At 47.4% G+C, this 13,451-nt stretch overlaps 1 protein-coding gene across 11 annotated transcripts in view; it reads right to left on the bottom strand.

Annotated features, from left to right (window-relative positions):
* Nucleotides 1-13,451, bottom strand: part of LOC143893932 (uncharacterized) — a 132,420-nt gene that overhangs the window by 38,635 nt on the left and 80,334 nt on the right. For all 11 annotated transcript variants that reach the window (XR_013255959.1, XM_077399812.1, XM_077399813.1 and 8 more), the window contains 7 exons: nt 12,462-12,672; nt 9,823-10,898; nt 8,946-9,159; nt 8,576-8,827; nt 7,628-7,994; nt 6,502-6,796; nt 285-4,967 (listed from right to left, as the gene is read on the bottom strand). Coding sequence is in view for 10 of the 11 variants with exons in the window: in XM_077399812.1 (XP_077255938.1) it covers nt 285-4,967; nt 6,502-6,796; nt 7,628-7,994; nt 8,576-8,827; nt 8,946-9,159; nt 9,823-10,898; nt 12,462-12,672 (7,098 nt within the window). In the remaining variant the exon portion in view is untranslated. The remainder of the gene's footprint in view (nt 1-284; nt 4,968-6,501; nt 6,797-7,627; nt 7,995-8,575; nt 8,828-8,945; nt 9,160-9,822; nt 10,899-12,461; nt 12,673-13,451) is intronic.

Consider the following 13,451-nt stretch of genomic DNA (forward strand, 5'->3'; position numbering starts at 1 on the left):
AATATTCGGTCGTGAAAATTTAAGATGACGGGACGATTGATGAATTATCTTCAAATTTTCATTAAACTTGCCGCAAGGTCTCTATGGCGCTGAAAGAATATTTGTGAAAGCACCGCTTACATAACAGCTTCTACTATTTAGGATTAAACACCTATCGCACTAGAATCCGTGGTCACGTGGGAGGAGTCGGCCGGCCGGTCGTGTGGCGGGTAGTCTGGCGATTTGGAACACGGCCACGTATAGTCACTGTCTGTACACCTCAGCGTTGTTGAGGAGCCACTCACCTGCAGCCCGTTTACACGGTTCCTGCCTCTTGATCGGCACCTTCGTCGGCAAGACGTCGCATACATCCGCGATATCGACTGGCTTTACGATAACGTCTACTTGCTCGCTGTCGATCGTGCCCATTGTCGTTATCGTCATCGTCGTCGTCGGTGTCGCGGTCGTCGTCACCGTTGTCGTTGTCGCATTCATCGTCGTTGTCGCCGCCGCCGCCGCGACGACGGCGAGCTGTGAATCGTGAGCGTCTCCAGGATGTTCCACGACCGGCAACCCTCGCCCCGAGTCCGCCATCGAGGTGCGCTGCTGCTCCTGGAGTAAGCAGGCGCTCGACAACAAATCCCATTGGCGGAGCTTCTCTCGGTCGAGCTCGAACGACGTCGCGGACATCCGGACGTCCGGGATCGAGCGAGCCGGGGGAAGGTTGCCGTCCTCTAAAAAATGATTCCTGTCCGAAACGGTAGGCTTGTGGTAGGTCTTGCTTTGCGGGTCCCACACGTAACCGCCCACGCCGGTCACTTCCATCGACAGGGTCTCGTAAGCGACGTCCTCGTCGTCCACGATCGACCGTTCTCGCGTGTGATGATCCTTGTTCGTCCTGCGCTTGACTCGCGGTCGCTCGCCGCACGGAGATTCCTCCGCGCAGTTGTCCCGGCGTAAAGCGACACTGTCGTTTACATAAGTCGCTCCCCGAGTGATCCTGCCGCGTGACTTCGCGTCACCGGATCTTCCGGGTCTCGACGGACTGTCTAGATTATCCAAGGATCTGGCGTTTCGCAGACTCACCCTCCTTAGACTCTCGCACCAAAGACTATCCTGCTCCCAAGGATCCTCGGAATTGAAATTGCTCTCGGTCATGGCGTTATGACTGCCGGATGACGGCAAGTTTTGTTGCGTTGCCTCGACCCGACTGGTCGAAGGCGATGAAGTCGTCGCTGTCGCCGTCGCTGCCGCTGCCGCTGCCGCTGCCGCCGCTCGGTTAGCTCGGTTTCGTTGCTCCACTAAATTTTGCAAACCGACGTCGTCGAGTAATCCCTCCAAAGATCTTGACCGACGATGAGACGCTTGTGTGACGTGCATCGGTTCCGCGTTATCGATGTTGCCTGGATTAACGGACTTATCTCTAAGTCCGTGGGGATATAAGTTTCTAGCCTCGGGCAGAGATACATCTGGCAGTGGATCAGTAGACTTGACCCGGCGTAGCGTGTCGGCCTCGTAGAAGTTTCTCTTGTCCACGAGAGCGGCTTTGTTGTCGCCCAGCAATTGGCAGGTCGTCCGTCTCAATTCCGCGGCGATGCGTCTAGCCTCGTCTATGTCGTCCACTTGAATCTGCCGCGGCATTTGCCGCGCGATCGGGTTCACTATACGGCCGATATCATTTCGCTTGTTCAAGCCGATCGCCGCGTCGTCCCTTTGATTGTTCAGTTGAGGTAATCGCGAGGTATGGCCGATCATTGGTTTGGTCAGCTCCATGTCCACGCTGTTGACACTCGCCTGGAGATCAGAATAATAATAGGGTGCTCCCGATTGATCGCTCTGGGCACGCTGCTCGCTGGCGTTCGGCAAATACGATTGTTGCGGAACGGGTTGCATCGGCATTGAACCGGGATAATGACTCGAGTCCTGGCTGGAGGTCGATCGATGAGTCGGCGGCACGTGTCGCACACACGTGTCGTGACTCGCGGATCTCGAATGATTCGGGAACCTCTGATCGGAATACGCGTTGACGTTCTGCAGCATACTCGTCAGCGTGCTGCCGTGATTCACCGAGGACGTGGACGCGCTGATAGGTGAGTGCATCGAGGATTGAGCGCTCGCGGGCCTCTGGCAAGCCATGGACGTCGAGATGGACGCCGCGGCCGACGCGTTTGAGTAGCTGGAATCCCTGCTGTGAGAGATTGGCAGCTGGGACGTGCTCTGCATCCTGTGAACGCTGTCGCGTGGCGGCTCACTGTCGGGTCGAACCGCCGGCGAACCGCGAAACGGCGAGAAGCTCGTGACGTTCTCGTAATGCGCGTCACCGGTGAAGGACTGCGAGTGTTGGTGGGTCGGCGGTAGATCGGACACTCTCATGGATGGCAGGCTGCTCGCCGAGCCAGTTTTGTTTTTGCCGGAATAATCGAACGGCCGGTCGAGATTGCTGGACATTAATTTCATCTTCCTCGATAGATCTTGACACGTGGTCTTCTGCAGCTTATCGACCACCAGCATGTTCTCGTTGAATCCATAGATGCTGTTGTAGCTCAGATCCTTCGCGTAAAGATCTACGTTAAACGCATCTCTAGCCTGTAATTCCTCCATATACTGATCAAGGAAGATGCTCGTGTCGAAACGACTTCCTAACGATTCCAATTCGTCCAGACTGTCCAGAACCTCGCAAACGTCGTCACTTACCGGTCTCCTCTTCAATTGTCTGTGCCGAGCTTCCTCCTCTGGATTTCTGAGCTCGATCGAATCGCTTCCGGATGCGCTCTCCAACGATATTCTGCTGTCTCTAAAGGTGGAGCTGATGGTCGCGTCGGAAAATCTCGACGGTGGCCTGTGCGTTTCCACTTGACCTGCTGGTTTGTTCCAAGACTTTGGCGAGTCGCGGTTCATCGCGTTATCCTTGGTCATAGCCACCTGCGGCGAGACTTTCTTTATTTCCAAGGATTCCTGCATGTCCAGCGAGTCCAAATCGTCCAGCGGCGGCGGGGAGGTCGGTATCGGCGGCGGCGATACGAGCTCACTGTCCGACGAGTCGTGTAATTCCGCGATCATGTTGCGGCTAGCTCCCAGATAGTAAGAAGCCGGTCGGAAGGTGTCAGACAGACTAAATCGCGGATGTCGTGGCGCGTCTATGGAATCCAGATCCTTGGACGACTCGTCATCGGCGTCAGAACTATCGGATTTGAGTGTCGTTAAGATGTCGGGCAGATCGCCCCTGGAATGCGGCGAATTCTCGCCGACGTTGCTCTTTTTCATCGACGATGCTTTACTGCCGTCCCTGTCCTCCTTCTCGGACAATTGATTCACCTCCATATATACCGGCTCTATCTTGTTATCCGACACACAGACAAGTTCGTAGTGGGACGTGTCCAGCGTGGAATAATCGCCGGAATCGTGCTTTCCGCCGCCTTCGTTCGGTGCCAAAAGGGAGCGATTCATCCCGTTCTGCGCCATCTCCACGTACGAACTTTCCTCGTGCTGGAGACTGGCGAACAGACTCTCCATTATCTTAGGATTCGGCCTGTCATCACTGTTAGGATCCAGTATAGCCTTTCTGGGAGACATGGGAAGATAGTGATCCTCGCTGTTAATGTCATCCTGCTTTAAAACAGAACTAATGAGATCGTTAGTGGAGAATCGATCACTGTGCGTTAATAAGGATTCAGTCATACTCGTTCTGGCACAATTAGGACTCGGGATAATATTCAAATCAGTCGATGACGCGCATTGATCTGTTAGACTCTCTTTCGAATTGGTCATTTTGTTTTGCTTCGGAGATCCATCGGAATTTTGTATTTGTACAGTATCTGTATAGAAAGTGTCTAAAGCGAAACGTTGCGTAATAGCTTCGTTCTTCTCAACGAGTTTTTCCTTCTCATCGTCTCTATCACGACGGTCCAAATTACTCGCAATTTCATATCGTGACGTTTCGTTATCGCCGTAATCTCCGCGATGCTTCGATTCTTGCCGCTTTTCAGATTTCGGCCGTTTAACCTGTTGTGACTTCCGCTCAAAGTCCGCCAAGAGATCTTTGACCGACTTGTTACTGTCGGTCGAAGCTTGCTTGGCGTGTCCCTCTTCCACGCTCTTGTGTTTGGAAGCGTTCTCCGGAGAATTCGCATCACCCAGAGCGAAGCTACGTATGACGGACGATGTCTTGTTCGCGCAGTCGAGCTTTGAGACGTGAGCCTCGGTCGCCTGCAGTGGCGATACCTTCAACGGCTCCTGCATGGTCAACACCTCCTTCACCGGACTGGCGCCATCCATGTTCATCTCGAAAGACCTGATTCTGCATTGCACCAGATTCATAGTCTCGAATTTCTCGCCCTCATCGTCCACTTTCGATGGCACCGGCACTTTCTTAGGATTAATATACTGATAAGAAAACTCCCTTATAACTTTGCTCTCATCGATGCCGGGGTCCCATTCGTCGTTATCGTCCTTGGAATCCCACTGTACGTTCTTCTGAACATGCCAGGACTCGTTGGTTCGATAAACGCACAAATTATCGGATCTGCTGCTCTCGATCTTCCCAGTTTGTTGCCCGTCGTACTTCTGCTGATCTAGACCGTAAGCGGTCGACGTCTTCAAAATACCTGACGGCTTCTTCGGGGTCTTGTGCCTGGTCGCGGGATCTTCGAAGATGGCCTCGGGATCCGATCTCCTGGATGACGATCGCCTGTCCGCCGAGGACGATGCGTACGCGTAATCGTTTCTCATCATCGGCGGAAAGCTGACCTCGTCGTATCCCGCGTCTGGCGGTATGCCACCCAGAGAGGAGAGCGCGCCCCCCGGGTTCGCTTTACGAGCATTAACGGTTTGCGACTGCGGGATCTGATTAACGCTCGTGCGGCCGGTCCCGGGTATCGTGACATCCTGAACGGCTGACGTCGCCGATGACCGATCGTCGCCGGCGTGCCGGGGGCTCCTTCCTGCATGCGAGGGTCTGCGCGAGCGCTTCCTCCGGACATCTCCCAGCTCTGATTTGTTTGTTACAAAACACAAAGACACGAGTACGTCCGTTACTTACGAGTGTGCGTGTATGTGTGTTTGTGTGTGTATGAAAAAGATAAACAGCCCCATTTATACATTTCCGTTTCTATACCCATTATAATTCTAAGCAAACTCGTCAAGCGCGGCGACGACATCGATGACCATTGCACCGAGCAGCAAAGACGTTTATCTATCTTTTATTAATAGTTAAAAAGTTTTTATATTTTTATATATATCTATATACGGTAAGTTACTGTTCTTGAAATAATTTTTAGCTCTTAAAGGTTTACGACTTTCGGATTTTGAGATCGATAAAAAATTCGGAGAATATAATATTAAAATATTAAGAATAAAAGTTTCTCGTCGGGTGATAATCGATCATAGTAATTGATGCAATGATCCCGATAATCGACTGACTGGCTTTGCGGTTAATCGTAGATAGCGGACACGCGAGCTGGAAGGTAGCGATATGGTAATTGCGTAACTACGGCAAGTAAGTGTTAGTGAAATTCTTTGGCATGCCATGCTGACCCATATCTTCTACGGTAATCTGATTACGATCGATGTGTTAAGTCGCATAGGATATCGATACTCGATCATTTGGACAGGTAGGTTTTAAGATTGTTAATCGTTCCCATTCACCAGTCAGCTTAGACCCAACAGCAGCAGATAGAAGGAGCCCCGCGGAGAAACGCTCGCAGATATCCCAGATTTTTTTTTAATTTCCTCTTGTTTCATCGTTACTTCACATTTCGTCGAATCGATACAGTATCGTTAATCGGTTCCTCGACGATTATGTTAGTAAATAAAAATGAAGGAAAAGCAACTTCAATCTTGCAACGTTTGCAATTCGTGAGGAATAATTCAGGTGCCTTGCATTAATTGCATTTATTCGCACAATCGGGTAAAGGTAAATACTTTCGTTAGACTACGACATTTTTGTTTACATGTCACTGATTGAAATACAAAAACATGCTGGTAATTTTATTTACAATAACAAGGAAAGGATGGACATAGAATCGCTTGACATATTTCAATTGCATCGCGTAACGAGTATTATACATTTACAAAAATACGGAATTCTTGACGTGCGTTTTCGTGAAAAAATATCTTTGTTTCCGCGAGCAAATATGCACATTGGATACTTCACCGTGTTAGCAATTTACCATCATGTTAGAAATTGGATTATTTTTAGCTTAGGTCAACTATCTACTTCTAACTGAATACACCGCAGACAGGGCGCTTTCGAGGGACTCGAGGCGATCAAAATATTTGACATAAAGATTCATGAAATTCCCTTTCTTCTCCAAAGACAGTGAAATCTGTCCGCGAAGACGCTCACAATTTTCCCGACGATTCGAGCATGCCTTGTTCCGCGCGAGAATGCACATGCTCACAACACATATCCCAAACAGGGAGGTAATTGCCCGCGCGAGCTTCAATATTTCGACCGGGGTCCCTCGTTACGCGGGGCAACCGAAGCTACCATTTAAATGATAAGTTCAGGCGAGCTAGCCCTACCTTCGTCATCGCTGGAATAGCTGTTGTAGCGTGGCACGTTGACGGCGGTCCGACGGCCGTCCGAGCTCTTGCTCCTGACATGCGAACGATGCCCGTCCTCCCGCCTCCGGGAGTGACGACCCTCCGCCACGGCGGCCTCGTGCGCCGCCAAATCCAGCAGCGCCTGTTGCTTGTAGTAACTCGAAAGATCATTTTGCGTCCTGCCCCGATTGGCCGAGCCGGATGGCTTCCGTGTCAGCGGGGATTGCAGCATACGCTGCTTCCATTCCAGCAGCCGCTTCATCGACTCTTCGCGCTGAAAAACGTATCGCAACGCAACCTTTCCATTAGCTATCTGATAGAAAAATGTACGGTATTTCCTGCTGTAATCACGGAATCTAATTTGGAGAAAGAAATAAACATCGATATCGATCTCTACAAACAATCATGAAATTCCCGATAATATAGGATATGTTAATGATTAAAAAAAGGGATTATTAATTACTAAAAATTATTATTAAAAATTATTAATACGGTGTGAGTAACGAAATAGCAATGACAACGACTGAGTGAACGATGGTGAAAGCAAAGACACGGGAGAGTCAGGATGACGTAAGTAAGGTATATGTACAGCTATGCAAGAGGGCTAACGTGAATCACGCTTGTTCACCGATGTTACCGACACGGTTGTCTTGTACAAGCTGATACGAGCAATGCTGATGGCCTATCTACGGCTATCTGATTCGAAGAAGCGCATCGCTCTTATGACTCATCCCACCTTTTCCGGAATACCAACGGAAAACAAGTTCGAAGAAATTCGTTTAGAAATATTTGGCAATATTTTTATGTCGCAGAACTTTAGGACCAACATTGATATATATCACTACATTTATCAAAATTTTCAATTAACATGAAACGTATATTGGTTAATTCGATCACTATCGGCTCTAAGACTTAACACTTTTTTAGAAAGTAAAATAAGAGCACGCCGATTTTCCAGAGAAATTTTATAGATTTTATAAAAGGATCGATATATCCAAAATACAGGATATGCTAAAAACGCGACAAAATGTTATGAAGCTTTTTTTGGGGGAGGGGGGAAAAGATTGTGCGTTTACGAATCTTCGTTTACTTATCGTTTACTTACCTGCTGAATCTTGCGTTCACCATCTCGTGAATCCTGCTCGGAGGACCTCTCGGCGTAGTCGTCGTCGTCGGGATCAAAGGCGGCGGGGTGCCGTGTCCTTGGCAGACGCGCCGACGCCGATCTGCAGAACTGCTGCTGCTCGCTCCATCGTCTGCTGGCACCTGCGTGACCGGCGTGACACGTCTGAGCGATGTGGGTTCCGTGGGCACCGTGACCCGCTGCTGCTCTTCCCCACCCGTCGTACTCGCCGCGCGGTATTCTACGAGGGATCGTGTTGTCCTCGCCGTGTGTCAGCGTCTCGCGGCCATTCGCCTCGCAGCTTTTCTCGCGCAAGGATCTTCGGAGTTTCAGATCGGCGCCCATTATCCTGATAGAAACAATACTCGAGCATACGTTTCTTTTTCCAGTCTATTGTGTGTGTGTGTGTGTGTACCGCATATTATATTCATAGTCCGATATAGGAGGATATATTACCGTTTTTATTGCTTTATTTTAACCGTAAAGTATACGCACTATTCCGGTTCGTAAAATTTAGACAGAAAAGTATATTTTCAACACATTTAACATTTTTTTAGTCTGATATTCTGGCACTCTGAATTGAAGTTTATGACCGTTTTTTGAAAAACTATTTTAAAATGTTGACGAAGTAGGAGAAACATTGAGCTGGTATGTGTTTTAAAAATTCTTGGCTATACACTGCTAAAAAATTCGTTAATGTTAGATTTAGATATCTGTTTTGAATTTACATATATATATATATATATATATATATATATATATTCGAACATTCATTTTTTAAATATATAAAAAATACATACAAACGCACGTATGCGCGCATACTTTAAAAAATATATATATTTTTTTAAATTATTTAATTGGAATTCTAGGGGAGGGGAGAAGTCTCCATAAGATTTAATAATTTATTCGGACAGTATACTGGTGACTCACTCGGAATGTCTCTGCGTCAGCGACTGAGCGGGCATCGTATGCTGCTGATGTACGTGATCCCGCTGCGCGCGTCTCAAAGCGGGACAGGTTGAATCTGGCAATGTGGCTATCCTACTTTCATCGGTATTATCGCGAATACCCGGCAGCTTCGGTTGCATCGTGACGCGCGAGAGGGACTGATTCCTCTGCTGTTGATAATGTTGAGGGGTCTGATGCAAATAAACCGCGGACTGCCGCATCTGTGCCGCGTATCTAAAGCACACGCGCGAGCAAAGAGTGAATATCTTTCCCAAAGGTCGATTTTAATTTTCTCTTTAAATTTTCTTCTTTGATGCGCGCGTGAAACTATAAAGAATTTACACGCCCGTACCTTTCTTCGGAATAGAAGTAACCGTCATTGGTCGTGTCCGACGGATTCATTATATCTAAGCTGGATTTAGGCCTCTGCGGACATCTTTGTTGATCCGGGGGTCTCTCGCATTGCGCGGGTTGCTGCTGCGGTCGCCTTGCTGCTTCATACTCAAGGAAGTCTGCGCTATGCGGTCGCGGCGGCGGTTGAGTTCTAGATTGTCTTACCATTGCCACTAAATAAGATAAATCATAAACGCGCCCTTTATATGTTACTGCATTTTGCTGAATAACAACGTATTTTGACATTTTTTATGACACATGTTATGCAATTTATGCAGTAAAAAGAAGTTAAATTTTATTTAAAAAAAAAGCGATGCACAAAAAGAGCACTCAAATCATTACCGTAATAATTATAACGAGATAACATAAAACCAGTATCTATTTCTAAAATTATCTTTTACTTAAAGTTTTATAATCTTGCCGAATTAATACTCGATTGCATTAATTAATTTAAAGGAATTCAGAATAATAAATCTTCTTTTGTACTTCAAAATAATACTACAAAACGATTCTAGCAACCGCCAATGGCGATACGGTAGAATTATCAAAGAAATTATTCCTATTTTTTTAGTGAATTTGCACCCTTTTTATACAACAATGCATATCGCCCGCCTGGAGAATTTTCTGAGCACAAGTTCTTAACAATCCGATAAGAAAACCCGCTTTGTAGCTCAGAACGACGTTACAAACACACATTCTCGTGTGAAATATATTCATCTTTTCCTCTCCGGAGAGGGTACCAGCCGGAATGAAATGCCGGTTGTACTAATTACGAGCGCCTTTGTAGGGATCACCTAAGCACAGAAAAAGCAAAGCAAATGTGCACAAAGACTCACTGTTCGGCGGCGTGACGGGAGAGTGCAGTTGCTGCAGATGTTGCGCGTACAGAGGGATAGGAATGGGCGCCGGCGACACGCCCTTGGTGTAGCCCACCGGTCCCGCGGGTCTCTGATAAAGTTGTGGGGTGCCGTAGACCTCCTCGTAGTCGCCGTTGCCTCTGCTACTGGTCCTCGGCTTCGCACTACGGCCATACGTGTCCGGGGTCCTCCTCTCCATCGGTTGGATGGTCTGGCCATAGTAATTCAGGCCCGATTTGTCGATTCGCAGACTCTGCTGCGACGGTGGAATCCGCGTGCCGTAGATCGTGTTGCTCCTCTCGTAATCGGACATCGGACTCTTGCTCGTCACCGTGACGTCCGGCGATACCGGACTCTTTCGGTAATCCATATCCGGCGACGGCGTCGAGTACTCGTTAGAGCCATCCGTCAGTCTTCTAGGCTTCGGCGGCGCGTTCGCGTAAATCGGCTGTCCGAATTTTGTTCGAGGCATAGGCTGCATCGTTTGAACGCCGCCCGAGCCGGGATGCGACAGCTGCTGGGGCTGTGGCTGCTGCTGCGGCGACTGTTGGACCTTGTGCGGATGCGATGACTGATGGGTCGGAAGCGCGTTCTGATGTGGCAAGTGATGATGAAGCAACGCCTGATGCTGGTGCGAATGGCCCGGGGTCAGTTGCTGCGGGAGCAAGTGCCCGTATTGCTGGTGCTGGTGCTGCTGCTGCTGCTGCTGCTGCTGCTGCGGCTGGGAGGTGCTGGGCTGGCCGTACGGCGACGACTGTTGCACCCAACCGTTCATCATCGGATGACTCGAGTCACTCGTGTGATTGTTGTTGGCGGAATTGCCGTTGCTGTTGCTACCACTGAGGTTCGGGAAGGAGGCAGTGTTCGCGCTATTCGGGCTGGAGTTGTTGTTGGAGGCATGGCTGGGGTCGTCGCGCGACTGGAAGCCATGGAAACCGGAGTCGCTGTCGTCGGCGCTCTGATTCAGGATCGATGAGATCGACGAGACGCTAGGCCGGGCGCTTCGTTCGCCGTCCTGCGCTATCTCTATGACTACCGCGGCTTCGCCCGCACCACTGATAAAACGTAAAATTGAGAGAGAAATCTGATTATTATTTTTAGTCCACATTATTCGTTCTGGATTTTCGAGCTTATAGAATGTTGAAACCCGAGATCAATCAAATAATCGGTAATTAAACAGTCAAATCGCAAGATTATAATAAATGTCGTGTTGATCCAACTTGAAAATGCAGTCTCATGTGGAACATTAATAGAATTACTGAGTTGCCGCCGTTGCCGGGTGGAAGATACATTTTCCTCCGAGTTTTGAAAATGTCTCATGTTACTAAATGCAAAGAAATTAATTCTCAACATTATTTTAGGTAACTTAGGTACTAACGTGCATGCTAAAAATCTAACGTTTCAACCGTTTTTCGATGTAAATAGAATTTTAACTAAAATATGAACAAGGACAAAACTCATGAGAAGCGTCCGTTGTCCGCTGCTGCGTCGGCGCGTCGCTGCGGACGACGTGCTAATGGACAACGGCCCGGGCTCATCCACCGGCGGTATCTCGCGGGTCGAATAACTCTCGAGAAACTAACTAACGAGTTGGTTAGTTACGCCGCGATAACGCGCGAACGACAGATGCGCTGCAACGACCGCATCGCGATACTCTCGCGTGCAAATAAACGCTGGGTGGCCGTGCCGTCCCAGTTTCCTTCGTGGCGCGTCAAAGGGATGATGTTCATCGTCACCCCGTTGCAGCGCCGAGCTAATTTCGGGATCTTCGCTCGGATCTCCGGAAGGAGCCTAATGTCGAGATGTCGTCTTAAAAAATGACATCTTTCAGGGCGACGTCGGGCGTAGTTAAGACAATGGGGAGACATTCCATCGTGAGAATAAAAGCGGACCTTTTATTTTCGCGATGGCTCACAGTGATCTGTGATGGACACGGTAAAATTTTTATAATATTCAAAAGCTTTAGAATTCAACAATTTTGAAAAGTCGCTATTGAATCGTATGTAGAAAATAGGGTCGAGAAGAATGAGAGGCAAAATTGAACGAAATTTCCACGCGGACAAAATACAGGTGCGCGCGATGCGTGAAACGGAACTGTATAATACGAATACGAAACGGAATACAGAAGAAAATAACGAGTGAGGGAGAGTTTGAAACTGGGAGGATTATTTTCACAAAGCGATGCGCCATATGAAGAATTAAAACGCTCACGTGTATTAGCAGAATAGCGCGAGCGATTATTACATGGGATTAAAAAAAACTTGGTTGTTTTTCTATCACATTACTGCATTTCGCCCTTCGTATCCGTTTATTTATTCAAGTTGCGTAATGGCAAAAGCGATAAGAGACGCAGACGCTCTTCGTTTTATAAACCAATAATTTATTAAACGTCGAAAGCGTGGCGACTCGAGGTGGCTCGCATTAGCATTTCCTAATTAGGACTGAATAATTAAATTTACTTAATTTCTTATAATCAATAACGTATCGGTATACTCGGCCGTAAGCTGTGCTTGTTCTCGGTTTTCACGTTATCACATAATTATACCTTATTGCATAATTATCGTGTGTTTTTCCCGTGAGCCTTTTAAATAACTTAAAAATGCGTGCAAGGAACTTACGGGCTAGGATCTTGCAAAAGCGTCGCCAGAGTCAGAGCATTCACCCACTGGTTCATGCTCTCCCGACTGTCAGCCGCGAAGTGGTAAGTCCTCATGTTCGCGTGTTCAGCCTTGAAGGCGAACTTCTTGTTGACTTTGTCCTCGGGTTTGCAGACGGTAACTCTGTACGAAGGTAGTAATATCGAACCTAGCAGTTTCTCCTCCTCCGGGCCTGAAAATTAGTAAATTGCTACGTTGCGGTAAAAGTTACGAGAGTGAGACTGATCTTATTCTCTAAATCAGGGTGCAATATCTAATTTAGTAATTTCGCGTTAAAACTCGCAAATTACGCGCACGCTGTCGCGATATTTCAATGTGTCTTAATTTTTTATCGCAAAAAATACAAAATACATGACTACGATATATCTCCATACATCTCGCGTAATGAAACTGCAACGTTCGGATAGTCGGTCAAACGTAAAAATATTTGTTGCATCCTGTTTTCAATTCTGACTAGTTCAAATATACCATTTGATGATATAACTTCAATATGCAATATCCTCTCTCTCTCTCTTCCCTTTCTCTCTCTATTTTTAACTCGAAATTTTCTCTTCAGTCTATTCCTACATGATTGATGCACGATGTCTATACAGGCGTGTACTTTCATACGGCTAAACATTTGCAAAAATAAATATTTGCATATTTGCTATGGTTCACGATTGTATGGCGATATAAATCTCAAAAGACACGAAATTCCACGGATTTTTATCGAACGAGATAAAAGCAGATTTTTAAATGTGTATTCGTACATATGTATATACATCACGTATAACCGCCACCGCCAAAATCTCGGCGAACGAATCGAATTCTCGTACGTTTCGGACAAGCTGAAATTTTAGTCTAAATTAATTTCAAGCTGAGCGATCCCGCTTACGATAAATGCCAGAATAACGATAAACGAAAGTTTTTATCAATTACAGACTGTGGAATTTCAATTAACTAATCCACATA

Source organism: Temnothorax americanus, unplaced genomic scaffold (genome assembly GCF_048541705.1).
Source record: "Temnothorax americanus isolate GAGA-0224 unplaced genomic scaffold, ASM4854170v1 Scaffold13, whole genome shotgun sequence".
NCBI lineage: Eukaryota > Metazoa > Arthropoda > Insecta > Hymenoptera > Formicidae > Temnothorax > Temnothorax americanus.